The sequence below is a fragment of the Filicampus tigris genome, chromosome 4 (assembly GCF_054856515.1).
Source record: "Filicampus tigris isolate MCC_2025a chromosome 4, RoL_Ftig_1.0, whole genome shotgun sequence".
Classification (NCBI taxonomy): Eukaryota; Metazoa; Chordata; class Actinopteri; order Syngnathiformes; family Syngnathidae; genus Filicampus; species Filicampus tigris.
The window spans coordinates 17,075,327-17,094,991 of NC_141220.1; the positions used below are offsets into that span (position 1 = coordinate 17,075,327).

At 40.7% G+C, this 19,665-nt stretch overlaps 2 protein-coding genes across 9 annotated transcripts in view; one reads left to right on the forward strand and one right to left on the reverse strand.

The window, feature by feature from the left end:
- The window catches only part of tln2b (talin 2b), a 122,637-nt gene that overhangs the window by 88,738 nt on the left and 14,234 nt on the right, over positions 1-19,665 (reverse strand). For 4 of the 6 annotated variants that reach the window (XR_015086415.1, XM_086027622.1, XM_086027618.1 and 1 more), the window contains exon 3: positions 14,744-14,827. The gene's annotated coding sequence lies outside the window, so the exon portion shown is untranslated. Of the gene's footprint in view, positions 1-13,021; positions 13,185-13,228; positions 13,390-14,743; positions 14,828-19,665 lie in introns of those variants that run through there. The other 2 variants (XM_086027620.1, XM_086027621.1) reach the window with 2 other exon arrangements.
- c2cd4a (C2 calcium dependent domain containing 4A) lies at positions 12,812-18,275 on the forward strand. Of its 3 annotated transcripts, none has more exons than XM_086027625.1 (3): positions 12,812-13,216; positions 16,591-16,719; positions 16,801-18,275. In XM_086027625.1, the coding sequence occupies exon 3, from the start codon at positions 16,830-16,832 to the stop codon at positions 18,168-18,170; it is 1,341 nt and encodes a 446-aa protein (XP_085883751.1). In that variant the 5' UTR covers positions 12,812-13,216; positions 16,591-16,719; positions 16,801-16,829; the 3' UTR covers positions 18,171-18,275. The 3 variants fall into 3 exon arrangements, with proteins under 3 accessions (XP_085883751.1, XP_085883753.1, XP_085883750.1); XM_086027627.1 differs by having other exon boundaries at positions 16,627-16,719; XM_086027624.1 differs by having other exon boundaries at positions 12,812-16,719.

The following is a 19,665-nucleotide window of genomic DNA, read 5'->3' on the forward strand; positions in this document are numbered from 1 at the left end:
TTGTCAAGGTGAACGCTTAGCAAATTGCACATCAAAATATTTAGTGAGTTTATACCTGTAATTGTAGTAAATAAACTGTCTTTCATGAATTAATGCTTCATTTTGCCTTTACATCAGCATTCTATAATGCATAGCAGATCTGATATTATTTGTTGTAATAAAGATAAATTGTTGAAAAATACATTAGAAAAGGATCTTGGGGAAAAAAAAATCTCAACTCATATCTCAAACACAATTTTTAGGAAAATAATCGCAATTAAATTATTTTCCATAATCGTACAACCCGAGTTGTTTCACAACAAAATCCATGCATGCCTTCTCCAAACTGTAATGGAAGCATATAATTGTGTGAAATGAACAATTTTAGCAAGAGCAGTGCAAACCACAATTGATTTATTATAAATAATTACAGAATTTGTCATTACTCATATTTCCACTAGGTTAAGTTGTCCCGAAAATCAAAACACATTAAATTGCAGTGCTGACACATTATAAGCTGTCACGACTTTTCAAAAATGACTGTGAAAGGCACATCCACTTTCCCCCAAAACGCACCTGGTGGGCTGCTTGTGTACCTCTCACATCAATGCAATGTATCATCAAGGGAGACGAGCCGGCAAAGTCGCATGCTAGTGGATTGTGCTACTATAATAATTGTTCTTGATTTGTGCTTTTGCAGCAAAAGTATCTGATTAACTCCATCAAAATGTTTTATATTGCCACAGTTTCACTTCCCAAGCTTACCTTCACGGTAGCCCCTCTATTTTGAGATATACGTCATTTATAATGACAATGGCTAGGCATCAAGAAATAAACATAAAAAGCAATAAATATAGTGCATGCTTCTCAATATCAGCTCTTATCTGAGATCATACATGCCAGAGATTATGGTAGTCATCGAATAATAATGTCATTAATCCCTAACGTTACAGCACAGCATTTGATACTGGATCACGAACCAGGCAGAAATAAACAGCAAATCATGTTGGTGGAAATGTATAATCAGCCACTTCAAACTGAAAGCGAGGGGCTGTTTTTAAAGACATCTGGCCCCAGACAAAGGAGGGAGCAGCAAACAGCTGTCAGAATGTGACAAACCCTGCAACAGCAGAGAGTACTATATGTTAAATGTGATGAAGCTGCATCACTTTGAGCAGAGGAAAATAGAAAAGAAATAATCTTGACAGGCAGGAATATGTATCTATATGTACAGCATGATGGATTTTTTTTTTTAAAGGCAGTATCAGTTCCATATAATAAGTGCCGCGCAGTCCCGTTTTCTGCCCTCTTCCTTTAAAGAGACACAACAAATTCCCCATGAGAAAGTACTTGGCAGCAGTGGGAAGAAAAACTCCCCTTTTGAAAAGAAAAGAAAAACTTGAGCAGAACCAGACTTGGGGTGGGGCAGCTATCTGCCTCAAGTGGCTAGGTTGCAAAATAGCATAAGCATCCAATAGCTTTAGCATTCAATAGCTAAGCATATGACAGAGAAAAAAAAACATTCAGTGTTTCATTACTTTGATTAATGCCTGACCACACATCCACAAATGTTACGGAATTAGGTTCAACGTGACACAAATATCACCATATTCCTCATCTACACTAACTGCAGTGCTTTTATTTCAGTCTCTTGTGTGAGGAAGCCTGATCAGAACTTTACTTGCTGTGATCCAAGCGGACTATTTTCATCTTCCTCCTTACAAGTGTGAGGATGTGCCTCGAGGTGTTTGGAGAATCTGACAATATGCCAGATACAACTGAGTGCTTGTCATAGACCTAACTCCATTACTGACCTTTAGTGTGTCCATTCCACTGAGAAAATAATAGTTGCTCCAAACCCATAGAGAAAAGGCTACCGCTATTAAACCATTTACTAATCCAATGCCACTGCATTTGTTCTCTGTGGCTCACTCATTGATGAAATAATGAACATTTTGGGCAGTTCTATTCTTCCAACCAGAAATGTAATTCCATGAATTCTTCTATTCTCCCTTCTTGTAGCAGCCATGTCCAGGTGTCAAAATACTTGTGTCCATAGTGTACGTGCACTGCAAATAGACAATCCATTTAGAGACACTTCTAGGATAATGTATCATCTTACATAGAATCCTGTCCACTCTTGTTGTGCAGCGTTGAAAAGAGAAGGCAATGTATCATTAGAACAATGAGCATTTGTGTTGATGCCTCGCTGACATCCAGCAAACATCCCGGTGATAAAGATGAAATACTTCTACCGAGTATACTTTTTTCGACTGCTTGGGTGAAATACTTTTTTTTTTTTTTTTTACTGTTCCACACGTTTCTCAGCAGCGTGAATCACTGTCACCAAAGAATAGCCGAGGGGAAGAAATTAGAGCACATAATGGAAGGGGAAACAATGATGTCTATTTTTGTCGCAGTTATACTGTAATCTTTAGCATCTTTCCTGCCACGTTACATCGATCTGAAAGCATGCTGACTGGTGGAGTGCAATTATGTACATGCTTTAAAAAAGAATAACCACGGTAAAAACATCTCTGCAGATGCTAAATTAACTCATTGTGATATGTGCCGTAGACGGGCTGAGATTTTACGACCACCTGCTTGACTTCTGGGGTCTAACATGCGTGCAAGAAATCAAACAAAACATTTACATTCATCTTTCATTCAGCTACCCGGTAAAAGCAATTGTTGTTGAGTACAGAACACCATGATTTTATATAAGTAATCCCTGTCAAAAATCAGATATCTGTGTTTGTTCACTCAAACCAGATGACCTTTTACTCTGGTAAGCATTTAGAACTGATGCGGCACTCAACCTCGAGACGCTACATGATATCTCAGGATAGGGTCACCTCATTTACAAGGTCAGATTAATGTTGGAAGATTAACAGATGGTAGCTTGTATGTGAGCCAGCTGCACTATAATGCAGAAATCCTCTTGTATTTGGTCGCCGTAGCCCCGTCCACTAGTAGTGTTGATAGATCTGCTGGATGATATCATTTTACTACCACAACAGGGTGATAGAATAGTGTAAAATACATAAACAGCTTGACAGCTTTTCAGTAAATACAGTTGCTGTACAGGAAACAAAACCCGCTGCATTTGAGAATTAAATGGAAATTACAAAGCCCCTAAACTTTTAATTGATTCCATTAACATTGGCATGCTTTCTGACAGTAGTGCTCAGCAAAAATAATGACATTATTGAGCCAATTTTAAATAGGAGTGCACTAGGGCTTCATTAAAAAAATGTGCTGTAATTAAACTTGCTATTTTGACATTTATTCGAAAAAGCAGTGTTTTTTAGGCTGTTCATTACAAAATGCTAGCATGTTTTAGTTAGTGCTAGTGTTCCTTTCATTCCATTGTGGCAGTAACACAAAAGAGTTGCTGACCTGTTGAGTGATCAATTGACTGCAGTGTGTCTATCTCCACAATTTTAAGTCATATCCCACAAACGCAATATTAGATCATAACAATCATAATAATAATAGTATCAGAATGCCGCGTTTCAAGTAGTGGGCCGGCATAGAACATATTCTTGAAAAAATATGTTTGGGTGGACTTCCGCTTTATGTACTGCAGTTTCTTTTAGTAAATAACTTCTGACACAATGGTTACATACATTACTAGTGTCCACCACGATCCGGACTGGTTGATCTCCAGTAATGGTGTGACCTAGTTTGTTATCGTCGTCACCAGTTCTGTTATATACCTATTGTTTAGCATTGTAAATTGTAAGATATACACAGAAGAAGGGAATAATTGCTCATGAGACTGTATAACTCTTTGAAAAACAATAACAAAGTTACACCAGCACATACTGTACATTACCCAGAGGGCATCGGGGTAATTACTAAGGGACAACGTATGCAATCAATACACAGCACAAAGCTTAGAAGTGAAGAATAAAGTGCTGGTTTTAACTAATTCAGAAAATAATCCAAATATGAATGCATAATTGTACTAATAAGCAGGACCAATAATAGCAGGAAGAACTCAGACACCAAATCAACTCTGAGGCCAGGCCAGCACTTTGCAGAGTGAGGTACTCTAAGGAACAGTGGTCAAGAAAAGAATGAAGGCCAACACCACACATATAGCCACCCAGGAAAACTTCTTCCATCTCCAAAACCATAGTAATAAATGTAACTCAAGATACGGATCCACTAAGGGTAAGTAGTCACTTTACCCTGAACAAGGTCAAGGCACGGCTAAAGTAACAAAATCACCATACATTATAGCAATCTGCGGGCCAATAAAGAATCATTTGGGTGAGAAAGTGTCAGAGTGGTCCACAGTTATTGTGCGAGCATCTCAGCGGTGACACTACAGAGCGTTCTCTCTTAGTCAGCAGCACTCTCAGCTCGTGTGACATCCCAGTCAGAGACAGCAGGGATTCCAGTGACACACCTGAAACCTCCACCTTCCATTCCAGCTGCCACACAAGAAGCCAAACAGACCCTGAATTCCCTTTGACGTCAAAATATTAACCTGTCATTTTCCTCAAGACATCCCGGACCGTGGCTTTATTTTTCTCCCATCTCTGTCATACCGTCCGCAACTGACCTTTTCTTCTTTGATAAAAATAAGTAGGTTAACCTCAAATCTACATTGACAGCCTATAGCAGTTAGTAGTCACTTATGCTATTGCAGGGCTCATGAATGTCAATTCTAAATGAATTTACCATGGAATATATTGGATTTTTTTGTTTTCTATCATCTATTTATGATCAATCGAAAATGTATAATTATAAAGCTGAATGTATGGCATTCCATTTTGTTAGGCGTATTCCAATTAAAAATATACTGAAACAAAACAAAGAGGAGCCAATGCGCTGCTGGTTTCCCTGTTGCCCCTGGTGCTCCTGGAAGGGGCAAATATTCATCAAAAAGAAGTTAGAACAAATTTCAGGTCCATGCACTGAGTTAAGAAGCCTTTATCAGTTTTGCTCGGAAACATTAAAAACACCAACACATAATGAACCAACCGGCCTTCATCAGGCTGGGCTGGTGCTAACAAACAGAAGTGACACACCTGATGTCAGTGGTACTATAATTATGCCTCAACACCTAACGCTTGTAACTTTTCTGTAAACCACTGGGTGCAGGAGGTCAAACAATGTCCCAGCAGCAGTTAAAGCAAGACAGGTATAGCTTTTTCACAGGACAAAAAATAGATTTCTAACATTGTACGAATATGATTGTCAATACCAACAATCATTTTTACCATGTGGATTAGGGCTGCACAATATTGGAAATGGCAATATTCAATATGGTTGTTGAATATACTGTCGTGATGTCAATATTATTGTGATCTTTAACATGTACAGAAAGAAATGACATTTTTATTATCCAATGCAAAAATAAAAAAAAATCAGGTGGCAAAATAATCAAGCTCAGTGTATTCTGAGCTAATTAAGTAATTACCCTAGATCACACGTGTCAAACTTAAGGCCTGGGGGAGAGATCTGGCCCGCCACATCATTTTAAGTGGCCCGCGAAAGCAAATCGTGATCCTTGCTAAAATCTGTACCAAAATTCAAAATTATCATCTGTAATAAATAATAAGTGAGATTTTGCAACAAATGTTGTTACCCTTTCCACAGTAACTTAAACAATTATTGAACAACCTATTCTGATTTCAAAAGTAATAATAATATGAGATCAGTAAACATTTACCGGTATTTGGATACATTGTACAGCCCTAATGAGAATAAATGTAATTAATGAAAAACGTAATACGTCAAGTATCAACAGCTAGCTTCTCTCATTCTAAATCAAACAGAGGACAGTGGTGTTGTCTCTAACCACCTGAAACATTTCCTAGCTGAAGAAAATGTCAGTTAATGCCTTCCTGACAACATAAAATGTAAATTGCGATTGTGAGGAATGGGCATGATAATTGTGCACAAGAATTTAGTGGCTGAAGTTAGAAAATGTTTCATATATCCTGGTTTAAGCCAGGTACTTATACCACAACTGTATATCACTGGAAACGCATTGCTTGTCCAGACAGCATGCTCTGAGCCGAGTCGAGGAGAGATGGGAGAGATTGGTTGCAACAAACCATATTGAGGCAAGTGGAAGATGCTCTATTTTTGTTGTTAAAATAGATATTTTTTTAAATAAATAAATCTCTCATATTTAATGGTGTTAGAGCACCCCCCAAAATGGTCTAGAAATGCTCTACTGTGAACACTCACTTAAGTTGCCAAGATGATAAAAAAAAAAAAAAAAAAAACAGTTTGGTGTCGGCAAAACAAAAATGTGAATGTTTCAAGCAACGTGCTGTGCTATGCTAACACGGCCATCATGGTCAGCTGTATTCGGCAGTGACGTACCACATGTGTGGATCAATCGCTATCGATCATTGCCGCCCTTGTCACCAAACTGTGACACTTGGAGTATTCCTCGGAGACGCAATGAAGCCTGTGAAGCATTTGGCATGCTAATGAAAGGGGCAAACCCACCAAAGCCTTTGCTGAACATACTTTATAGCTGTAAATACAGGTATTTGTAAATACACTTCTTCAGAACTAATTCGACAATAGCCTCAGTCACCTTTTGAGAGTAACTGAGAGAAATATGAGCTTTTGAGCATTAGTAGGGACATTATTCACATTTTATTGGAATAAAAAACACCAGGTGATTAAATGCTCAATGGATTGTGTGCCTAAAAACACCTGCAGCGGCAGTTTCAGCTGGAAAAGAAAAACACAATGAGGGAGTATTGACTCGAACTGAAAAGCATACATTACATCCCCAAGTGCAAACGACAAGGCCCACATCCTTCTTGTTTGCAATCATTCAATTTGGAGATCACAAACATGGCAGAGACAAAAGAGCTTTGGTTCTGCCACCCTGCAAAGGCTCCCTCCTCCTCAGGCTATCACATGATCTTCAGCAGACATCACATGATCTGTAATGCTGATAATCACTTTGCTTCAAAGTGAAGGTGCATACTCCCGTTCTCAGTCTTCAGTATAATGCATCTCAAAAACAGATTTTTAAGGCTTGCATCATCCAACAAATTAAATCCATCAAAAGCAAGTTTCTTCATTTTTTAATTCAACAAATCTCTCAGAGCAAATGTCTATAATGTCACATACTGTATCTATAATGTTTCGTCACTGTCATCCTTCATGACGTGCTCAAATTCAAATCTACATAAAAAATAAATTCTTAATTCTTAATCTTAATATTTGTCAGAACCACATGAAAAACTGCCATGATATACACCGTATCAACTCTCTCGGATAAATTGTAGTCAACTGTGCAATAAACTTAATGAAGTTATCTCAGCGTTTAGTTAAAAGCACAAATATGTATGCAAATATTTATAGCTAAGAGCATCCTAGCATGAAAAAAAGTAGATTGCTGTTTATTTAAGCCGACATCTGGCGCTGGGGGAACCCTCAGTAATGTGCATTAGCTGTGAGGCTGCTAACCCACTTTAGGCCCACGGCCCATGTACAGGACGGTGCAGTAGATAACCTGTCTTCGAGGACTCACATTGGCATCCCATCTGACCTGCTGATGAGAAGCGCCACAGGCTGGGCAAGTGCCGCTGACCTGAACTACACCACGCTTGCATCTACTGACCTACTTCTTGCTAATACAATGCTAGCACCGCAGCATCCTTTTAGATGGCATGTGCAGCAAATACCGGGAGGCGTTATATCAGAAATCACTGGCACATTTTAAGGGAGATGACTTTTCACCATTTATTGTTGACCTTGTGCATAAATCATAATATGAAAAGATGGTGTATTTTACTTGCAGAGTATATCCTCCTCTCTCCCCAGCTAACGGTAGGATAACAGTACAGCTAATAGCGACAACTAGCTTCAGGCCGTTAAAACAAAAAGCGTTAGCACAACATCATTAGCTCCATACTGTCCGCGCAGTGTGTTGAGGTGATCATGAGCCTGTGTCTTCATGTCGCGGGGATGCCTCCCAAGCAGTCACGTGCGTTGTCCGACACCGCTTGCAGCCGCTGCAGCTTCGGCGTGAGAGTGAGGTAAGACCTCCTTGCACAAGCTTCAATGCTCAGCAAACAAAAACTTCCAGCGAGGAGGCAGACTGCACAGCCGAGTGTGGCCGCATTGGAACGTACCGTTTCAGCTGTTACGTTCCACGCTCATGCTCACTTCCACATTTCCTCATTCCCATAAATCAGCCACGGAGAGGTTAATCCTTTTGATATGTTGAAGTGGTCATTAGTAAGGATGTCCACATAAATTTTAGTGCCAATTGATCACCGTTTTTGGACGTTATAAGCAATGAAAGTACAATGATTTCCAATGGAGAGTTTGTAATCGGTTCCTCCAGTGACTCCAACCGAACAAGGATAGAACGATAGGGGGCGCATGAACAAGAGGCGTTATTCATGGAGTCACTTATTTCATAATTCCTCCCAAATGTATTGATAAAATAGAAAATGACAACGCTTTCTATTTTCCTGATCAAAAAATATATAAAATGAACTTGTTAGTGAAAACATGGCCATCCGGCCCCACCGCCCCTTTAAGTCAAAGTGCACAAGAAGGTGGGAGTTAAACAGGGGTGTCACTGTCAACCCCTGCATGAGAGAACATTACACACACACACTTAGGAACAATGCCACCCATTAAAGGAGCTGTCTGTAATGATTTCCATGTATACTCCCCAATGAATGCATTAAATACTACTGAAACGCCATCCAATGACAGTCAGACCTTGCAAGAAGGCGGCACTGGAAACAGAAACACAAGCCACGGCACAATGGAAGAATACATGCTGACCGAAGCTGACCGACTGCTTAATGACACTTTTTGTAGGTCCAGTAAAGTGGACATGTCCGGAAAAAAGACTACAGCAAATATATATGACGCAGTGAAGCTGCAGTTATCACCATTCTGTCCAATTCAGAAATGTTTTTTTTTTTCATTTCATTAAAAAAATAATAAAATAAAAATCTAAACTGCTTTATTTTTAGTGCTACAGTTCTTCACTTACAAATGTGAGCGCACATTAAATCAGAAAGTAGGGAGGGGTTGCTAATCAAAATAAAATGGCCCTTGTGCAATAAATCTGCCCCCTCCCAACCCCACCACCACATACAATGACTGCCTGCCACATCCATCTGCTGGGAAATACACAGGAAATCGTGAATTCCGATTGATGGAGCAAAGGAAAAGAGAGAGTGGCAGCTATACATCTAACCGGTGTTGTGGAGAGAAATATCTGGAAAAGGGCCAGGCCCTGAAGTGATCAGAGACAGCAGTGAGAAAACACCACAGGACAGATCTATTTCAGCCGTAGACATAGAGGCGGGGTCACGTCGACAGCATGGTCTGTGTTTGAGTTCCCACCTCCTACACGCTCATGCATTAAACATGGTTCAACAATCGCATTCTCCAGTGACTCCTAAAAAAAAAAAAAAAACTCACTTCCCACCCTCCAGCTGAATATCCGCAGGAATTCCAACCAGGAATGTGTTCATGATGACGGAGCAACAGTTGAGAGGAATATCACTTCCTAATGAGTGGAGCAGAATAACGTGACTTGGCATTTTCCCACAGTAATTCAGTACAAATTCATGCAGAAACCACTATATTACATCTTAATTCGACTATTTTGTATGATATCCTATGGAATTACTATAAACAACTGTATGAACTAGATCCAGCCTGCTTGATCTCATTAGGTCCGCAGGTGAGCTGGAGCCTCAGCTGAATTGTGGACGTCATGTGGGGTACACTCTGGGCTGGTATGTAGCCAGTCGCAGGGATTATATGGTCAAACAATCATTCCCACTCACATTCCCATCTATGGGAATTTTAGAGGCTTCAATCAACCTAACATGCATGTTTTGGGAAAATCAGAGTACGCCGGATTACCTGGAAAAAAAAAAAACACTCAAACATGGTGAGAACAAGAAAACTCCACATAGGATGAACTCAGCTGACATTCACACTGTGAACCTCTTAACTGTGAACCAGACGTGCTCACCACTCTAATAATGTCCTGCACATGAACTAAATCAACACCCAACAAAATCTTACTTTCAATGACCACTGTCGCAAACAATTACGTTTTATAAATAAAACAAAAAACAAATTGCCTTCTTCTGAGCTTCATCCTGCTTTGCCTCGCTGCTTCATTTTGCTTTGGTCCTCCGATTACACGTCCACAAAAAGTCTCAACTTCCTCACTGACTGAACACTGCATGTGAATCTGTTCTTAGTGTAGCACTGCTTTACCATGCTTTATGATTTCAATAAAATTTGATTTAGCGGCACACACATTGTGTCCTTGCTCTGGCATAAAAGCAAACATACATACATGCACACACAGCACATCTGTTATTTATAGTCGTGACGGCTATACATTAATCCCACTGACAATGCCGCTCATTTCAATTATCGTAAATAGGTTTTGGAAAAGCTTTCCAGCAGAGTTTAATCTCAGTAATATTTTTGGGTCACATTTTGACAATCTTCTATTCAGCAAATTACAGATAAATGCAAATGCAGGTCACTTCAGGTATAGTTACAGCCCATATATACATGTATCTTTGGTAATTGGATTCTCTTCCTTTTCTGTAAGAAATTGGCGGGGATGGTAGTCTGTCTCTACACTCGCCAGCCACTTTATTCGGTACAGCTGCACAATCCGAGATGCCCTACCAGAGCTGTTAAAAATAAAAAACAAATCTTGGCCTTACAAAGATGACAATACTTAGTTTTGATTGACACTGACACAAAATATAACAAGATGTTGCGGTTTTACTTTGCAGTGTTTGTGGTGTCGAACTGCATTGCATCATGCTGAGAGCTGTTTCTAATAGCCGGCTACTTACGTACTGTATTTGGATACACGAGGCAAACTATTAAACCATTACATTGTGCAGTTATACCTAATGTTATATATCCAGGCATAGGCTCCAGCAAAATAATGATCACAGATGTAGAGTACATTAGTGCTTTAATTAAGTTACAGCAGCTTGATAGTGGAGCACAAATATAACATTGTTTTAGCAACAAGCGGTTGTGTGTTTTGCAAGATGTCTTCACCATGCTACTGCGGAGCTCCCACATTAGTCAGAGGCCTACATGGTGTGGTTGCTTCTATCCAGCAGACTTACAGTATCATTGAGGGAGAGCCTTTTCGCAAATCGTCCTCCCACCCGAGATCCGGAGCCTTAAAGCTATCGGAGTCGCAGCTGTCTGCATCCTGCTGAGACAGCGTGAATTTCCTTGGTTGCATCACTCGGGTAAAGCACGCCAGATTTGACTTTTATCTCTCCCACAGCCCTAGTATCCTTGAATTGACCCTGGATGTCCAGGAGATGACGTCACAGCAGAGAGGAAAGGGGGGGGGGGGGGGGCAACATTTTTCAGTTCTAAACACAGGGGCCAAATGAGCCCATGACAGGAAGATGCATGGTCAGTGGAGTTTGGCATAGAAAGTCGGCCCTACGTATCAGTTCAATAAAACAAAAATGCAGTGGAAGCTCCAAAGTCAAACACCCCAAAGGTCACGTAGTTTGGAAAGGGACCAAAGTATTGGCTTCCAGACTAATCTCTGTTAGATATACTTGTGCGTAAGTTCAAATAATGGGCTGACAAAGTCGGGTATGATAAGCTTTAACGTGAAGAGACTCTCCCCTCAGGCATAAGCAGTAATCTCCCTCTGCAACAATGTCCTTCAGGCAAGTTAAAGGTGAGTATTGTGTTTTTAATTGCTAATATATGGCAGTTAATGAACTCATTAACTGGACGTTTATATTTGTCTACTGGAGTCCAGCCATTTATTGCCGCCTATGAGTCGGTGTGGTGTGGAAGAGGGTCAATGTTTGGAAACCACTGTAATCACTAACAGATCCCTGTAGATGGCAGTGTTGCATCTATTTGGATTTGAGCTCAGCAGAGCTTTTCGGTAGAAAATAAAAGTTGTGGGAATTTCAGTTTGTCACGTCGATTATGAGGAAGATTAATGCCAACACTTTAATTAAAATAACATGTTAAGTGGCCTGCTCAAGTTAACAATGTACTTCATGTTCCTGCTTTACTCTCTAGAAAAATTGAAAATTGTTTTCAATTTTAGTAAGAGTGAAACACTGCACAACTTTCTTGCTACCAAAACCTTTTTTAAAACAAATTGAACAGGTGTAAAACCGGCTTTTCTTGACTTTGGATTTTAAAACTAGTCTATCCATTTTCTATGTGGCTTATTCTCATTAGGTTTGTGGGTGTGCTGGAGCCTATATTCCAACCGAATTCAGGCAAAAGACAGAGTACACCATGGACTGGTCGCCAGCCAGTCGAGGGCAAACAGACAAACAACCTTTCCCATTCACATCACACCTAAGAACAATTTTGAGTCAAACTTTCATGTTTTGGAATATGGATACCCAGAAACAATGCGCACAAATATGACAAGAACATGAAAAACTACACACACTCCACAACCTCAGAGCAGTGGGGTGGATTTGCTAACTACTAGCTTAATGTTATGTTCAAAACTATCCATCAATTTGTGTTATGCCTATGATGAGGAATTCATTTTTTTTCCACTCATAACAGCACTCTGAAAGGCACGATGTGGCTGGAGACAAACACAAGTTTGACACTCCTGATGTCATAGTCTTCAATGAACCTATGTTTTTGAAATGTGGGGGGAAGCTGGCGTACCTTCACCCCCTACCTATGAACTGCGAGACAGACGTGCTGTCTACCTTTCAAACTTGAACCAAGAAACCTTAAACCGCGGGTCATATCAGTACACACGCCTACAACCAAAACCTTCCACTGCCAAAATGCCAGCTGCATCCACAGAACATCCAGGTCAAGTCCAAGTTAGTAAACCATGACACATTTCTCGTGCAGGGCAGCGAGGATGCTGAGGGCTGCAAGCACCGTTTTGCCCGTACCAAACCGAGGACTGACTACACTTGCAAATGCGACGAGAAAACAAGTAGGTCCCTTATACATTCATCTGAGCAGTCGGTGTCAAAAGCGGGCAGTCCTTAAATTCGTTGAAGAAACCCACTTGAGAGGCTTTGAAATTCGAATGGCGCGATGTTAGATCCAAAGCGAGAGCAAGCGGTGAAGTGAGCCATTAAAAGCCCGCTAAGCACCGGGAGAGGTCGTCTGCAGGCGAAGAGGAGGATGACATGTTTCCAGTCCAAATGTGCCGGACAAAAAGCACAGGACTCCCCCGAACCTTCCACGGAATAGAGTGAAGGTGAGTTCCTACCTGCTCTCGGTCCGCGTCTCGTTGGAAGCAAGCGAGCTCACGGCTAGGCGACACACACATCACACACACTCGCGCGCGCGCGCGCTCACGCACATTCACACACACACGCCTGCCTGCTCCTCATCATCAAGCCCCTCCTCATCCATCTACACATGCAGAGATGAGGAAGAGGAGCACGTATCTTTGCGTGTCGTTTTTAAAGACGGGTCATCACTGCGATGGGGCGCACGGCGAGATTTCGTTGACTGAAATGTAGTAAAATTGTGTCACGTTATACACGCGGGTACCCAGGCACATTTGACCCGATGTGAAAAATGCACCTGCCAAAATTGTGACGATCCAAATATAAGATGTGACACCATGCAGGGAGTATAATCAGTTGAGGGCTTAATAATAATATGTTTATTTTATTTAATCAAATAAATAATTCAAGAATATGCTCCTCTGATGGGATTTACAGATTTAATTCAGAGTACCAATCGAATATATTTGATGTATGTATGTGTCAATCAACATCCTCCCTCTCATTTTAGCATCTCAGTGGGTGGACAGTGTCACACTAAAAAGGTTGTATACTTCCCCCTGCCGGAGACTAGTATGAACGGTTACAGAGTTTTTTTTTCCAGCTTCATTTACATTTCATTTCATTTTATTTGAACAGAGAAAAATACCAATAATAATTGATTTTAGAATGATCGTATTTTACGAATGTATTTTTTTCATAACAGTATATGATTGATTAGAATCAATTGTAAACACTTGGACTTTGAAGCCAGAGGATCACGGTGTGAGTCCAGCTGCGGACAATATGTCAAATGGTAAAGTAGTCGTCAAAAAATGCTCGTCTGCTTCCTGGCTACTGTCAAGGCGCCCTTCAGCAAGACAACACCACTAAGCACGTCTGAACACAAATTTCACTCTGCCCTCTCCTTGCATGCCTACGTGTGGGGTCTGATACTCTGAAGGCAGAGTGTGATTTCAATTTCTTCTTTAGGGACGATAGAAAAAAGAAAAAATGCATCCAAATTATGCACGAATCCAACACAGTCTTCTGAACATTAAAATAATACAATTCTTGCTTATTTGTGTCAGCTTTCATTCAATAAATACAGTTTCTACCATAAAACAGGACTATTAGAAGAAATAGTATTTTTTAAAGTTGAAGTCAACACAAAAACTTTCTTTCCAAGAATATATTCTATGCAGCCCCACTAGTCGAAACACTAATTCTGATTAATATTGCGTTTGTGCCTAATACTACTTTAAATAGGCTTCTTCTGATCTTGCTACAGTATTTTTACCTGGTATCTTTAGCCATATCCCCTTGTATCATCCAATCACATTGTAGCCTGCCCATACATTAAGACCCTAATACTCTCCCCTTTTTCTATTCATTCTCATTTGAATTTCTCATTGTTGCTGCTGTAGTTCCCATTTGTTCCTGTCTTTAAAAAAAAATATATTTATTTATCTATTTATTTTTTACTTTAGTGGAGCCTTTTGTAGTTTTCATACCTGCACTCATAGGTGTGCTTCTGGATTACGGTCCACTTGCTTCCACCCTGTTCACCAGTCGTTATGATACACGTATCCAAAGACCTGGTCAAGCACGCAAAAGTCAGTACAGTATATTACTTCACTGATCATCAGCCAGAAACTTGACACTAAAATCAGAATTTGACATAAAAGTACTTGAAATAAAATAACTTAGTCTCAGTTTTTAATTTTGTATATTCTGCTATATATAACATATAGCTCGGTAGTGGCTAACTTGCTGTATACCATGCACAACAGTATTCAGGATACATGTATGAGTATTGTGTTCCCACAATCACATTTTTGAAAAACTGCTTTTCAGCAAATGCTCTTAGTCTATAGACAGATTGGCCTGCAGTACGCTTCAATTCCTGATGTCCTTCTGGAACTTGGAAAACATTTCGGAGAAATTTGCCCTTCAGTGGATGTTCTTGGTGTTATATTGATGCCAATATAATGTAATTCTGCACTTTAATGCTTTGTTGCCAAGAGCAACCAACTTCATCCACTTGAACCTTGTTCCTTGCTGGGAACCATCGTTGGTGGAATTATCATCTGAGATAGACAAGGTCAATATTTACTTTTCAAATATGTTAAACGTCAGAGGAATAACTCATTGTTCTGTTTGAATTAAGTCTGTTTCAATCTTTTCTGGAGATTGTGCATATTATAAGCACTGTGTTAGGAGACCTGCAGTCCACAGTCATAGAGTATTAATCTTAACACAACCATAATCTGTCCCACCACAAGAGGGCAAGCATTGACAATAAATCTTTATTGCACACAGAATAGCGCAGTGTTTCCCAACTTTTTGTGACCCAAGTCACATGCTTTACATTTGAAAAATCTCACTGTACACTACCAAACAAAAATGAAAAAGTGGACACACTGAATAATTGGCATCCAGTGGAAAAACATGTCATTTTTCTGCCTGTGAATATAATTACTGGTATAAAAAGATGAACAAAGACACATTATTTGTAAATAATTATCATCATTTTCAGACCAATTAAGTGAAGTTTCTCACTGATGTGCCAGGCACACTGGTTCGGAATCCCTGGATATGAAGCAAGACTTGCACTGCATCCATCCATCCATCCATCCATCCATGCGTTCATTATCTGAATCGCTTATCCACAATTGTACTCATTTTAAAACCCACAAAAGGAAATTCAATTTACACTTTATATTTTTGCTGTACACCATGACCAAGAGTGGTGGGTATTCAAGTGCATGTTATTATTTCTTGGTAACATGTACAGCATGTCTTTTTTAAATAATAAAGTCAAAAACACTTTATAATTTGAAACCTTTTCATTAGTTCAAGAAAATGATTGTGTTGTTAAAGTGTAAATAGTGGTCTTTTAAAACAGGACTGTATCATACTCTTTGCTGCTTCTAATCATTTGGTTACTTTTTTAAGATACTGTAGATGACGGTTTGAACAATGTTATATTTCTTCATTTGAACTCAAAACAAACAAACATCCCGAGATGGGGGTAAAAAAACACTGGGGGACTTCCAAAGATCATGTTGACTCTTCAAATTAGAACGTCATCCAAATAACAGTTTGGACTACAATACTCAAGAGTTTTATCTCTTCAAATATATTTCAATATCATGAATCATCACAGTTTCAAAATCATCTAGTCATGGTCTTCTACACAATGTCCAATTGAGATATTTGGGAGCTCTGTTGTGCTTCCGGATGTTTCCTAGGCAACTGGGGGCCGAGGAGAGAGGGAGGATCCAACGAGAGGGCAGGGGGTGTGTTTTACATTCACTGGTTTCTTGCTTGATTTAACCTGTCTGCCTCCTTCAAACAGACCCAGATGTTCAAAACCACCGTCTGCTGTCTAAAGTGTCTCTCAGATTTCTTACAGCACTTTGGCCTTTTATCTTGAGCTTTCGATTAAACCTGCCCAAGGAAATCTGTATCATAATAATACAAGAAGGTAAGGCAAGGCTTCCAAAAAGTTTTTGATTTGAATTTTTATACACATTGTATGCTAACAATTGCATTCTTCCAATTGTAGTGACTTTGAAGAATCCTACCAGTACATCTATGTGGGTAGTGGAGAAGATCCGTGTTTCAATGGAGAGCTCCGTCCTACCCATACCATCAACAGAATTCAGCTTCAAGATCAGCGACATCATGTTTGGGGAAAAATCGGACAAACACAAAAAAAATTCCCTCTTCCCTAATGTCATCACCCCTGACAACATCCCAGAGTTCTGCATCCCACCCACCATTCCGTGCCTGCAGGAGCTAAAAAATATGGAGCACAGCCGGGCTGTTCGTGTTGCAAAAGCAAGCCACTGTGAGAAGGCGGAGGAGGAGGTGGTGCGCCATGAGCCCCTGAACCCGCACATTATCCAAGTGGAGAGTGTGGATGAGGGCCCCTACGATGGCTGTAGCGATGAGGAGACAACAAACGCAGATCCTCAAAGCCAGGCTGCCTTGTCCCTCCCCCATATGGCCAAAGCTCAGACCTGCTACGGCTTTTGCACCTTACTGGAGAGCCCACACACCAGGAGGAAGGAGTCTCTCTTCCACTCCGATCCGGGTTCCTCTCCTCTGCTGCTGCCCAGGAGCCGATCCGCCACCTGCTCCAAAGTCACCTCACCCCCTTCGTCCTCACCTTCCTCCTTTAGCCTCAACACTCTGACCTCCCGACTTTCCCCGAGAGGACACAATCTGAACTGGCAGGGAGCTCTGGACAGCGACACGACATCCTCTACTGAGTCGTCTCCCTTCAGTTCGCCGCTTCTGACCAGATGCCCCGCCAAGTCGTCCCTCTTCAAGGCACTGAGCCATGAACTCCTGTTATCGAGGAACATAAGGAAGGCCATGGTGTCCAGGAATAATTCGCTGTCGACAGATGAAGGCAGCTCGACTGACAACAGTCCCAACGTGATGAGGAGGGCATCGGAGGGCTTAGGTGAGGGTCTCCCAAGCTGCTATAGCCTGGCACCCCCAACTATCTTCCCCATGGATTTGACCCTCCATAGAGAGCGGGTAATGAAAGAAAAAATGGTGCCGATAGGGAAGGACGGCAGCCTGAGACTCTCAGCAGAGTACTGCTCAGACAACCAAAGACTGAGGGTCCGACTGATCAGTGCCGAGGGCTTGTACCCTGTGTCCGTCGATTCCAAGATCATTAACTGCAGTGTCAGCATCTCACTGGCTCCGGGGAAAGTCCAGAAGCAACGCAGCACTGTCATCCGAAAGAGCCGCAATCCCATCTTCAATGAAGATTTCTTTTTCGATGGCATCTCAGAGGAAGATCTCAGCGTGCGCTCCCTTCGCTTCAAAGTGGTCAACAAAATGTCCACCCTTAAAAGAGACTATCTGCTGGGTAGCTGTGATCTGCCTCTGAGTACCCTTGTCACGATAAGCCATTAGTACTTCCAAATGTGTTATTAAGGTATTAAATTATTTGTTTTCATTTTTTGGGGTAATGTGAGATGTTTTTTTTTTTTTGAATGAATAAATTATGGGAACCATCAACTTGGTTTACATTCAGTGTAATTTCTTTGAAAATGTCATTAATTTCGCAAACAGTCCAAATAATGAATAGGAGAGTTTTAGGAGGAGAGTCAAATATCATGAGCTAATAAAAAAAAGGCAAAGCCTACAAAGATAAACATTTCCCTAAATTTCCTTGAAATGTCTGCTTTCATGTTTAGCTGTGCTAAAATGGCTGCTGCACCAGGCGTGAGAAAACAATAGTGTCATGTTTCTTCCTAAGCCGGTTGTTTTCATCCTGACCTTTACCTCTGATTGAAAATATCACTAGAAACCAGAAACCTTTGTGGGGAGTCCTCCCCCCCCCATTGCTTATGCATTTTGTCTTTAACACAGTAAACAAACAAGGATTTTAACTACATATTGTCCTGTCGAAAGACCAATGATTGTGAAAACAACTTAGCAACCCAAATATGAAAAAATTGCAGTTTACAACACAAATTTTATCTTTGCACAAACTATGGTAACATCAGTTGCTATTATTAAGAAATACTGTACCTGGATCCTAACATTAAATTAGGCATTTCACAAGAGTAGTTGATAGTATGAAATATAACCAGTTTGTTGTTTTTCAATAATGCTATATCGAGAGGAATTGAGGGTATCACAGTGTCGTATACGCACGTCTGTTTGAACAACTGAGCAGAGCCGCAGAGCCTCACGTACACTTCAAACACATCCTGCAGCTTGCAGCAATAAAGTACAGGCTTAGAAGCTGCCACTATAGCTGCTGGTTAATGTTTAATAGGTTTCCCGCAAGGATCGGAAATGCTGTGATAGAGAACTGACACAACAAGGTAATGACAGAGCATAATGCGATTATTGCATGTAAATATCTATTGCTACTTAATGTGTGCTCATAAAAAGAATATAGTAATTGGAAGACACGAATGACACACACTTTGTAATGCAAATACTTGAATGTGCATTTGATACATTGGATTATGCATTTGCAGAGCTGGACCCTTTTTTGCTGGTCTGCGGGCGACCCTGCACCCTTAACCTGAGTCCCCTTCCGGCCGCGACCCCCTGCCCCTATTCGTAAAAATTATCACCCCCTGCCCCTAGACAATGCATTCAATTTCATTTCCAAACTAGTTTGCTTTGCAGCAGCAACGAGCTGCGTGCTGCATCCTCTCCATGTGGGAAACTGTATGTCATCGCAAAATGTGACATAATGGACCGATTAGAGCAGGAACAAATTCCTGATGGTTGCAGACCTGTCGGCAACAGGACAATGCGTCGGTCACGTGAATCAATGCGGCAGTTGTCGCTCGCGCCAACACGGGAGTAGAAAGAAGCCTAAAAAGAAGCCTTTCACTGAGTAGGCTGAGATGAAATTTGGCCGCCTTGCGACCACCTCAAACGCATG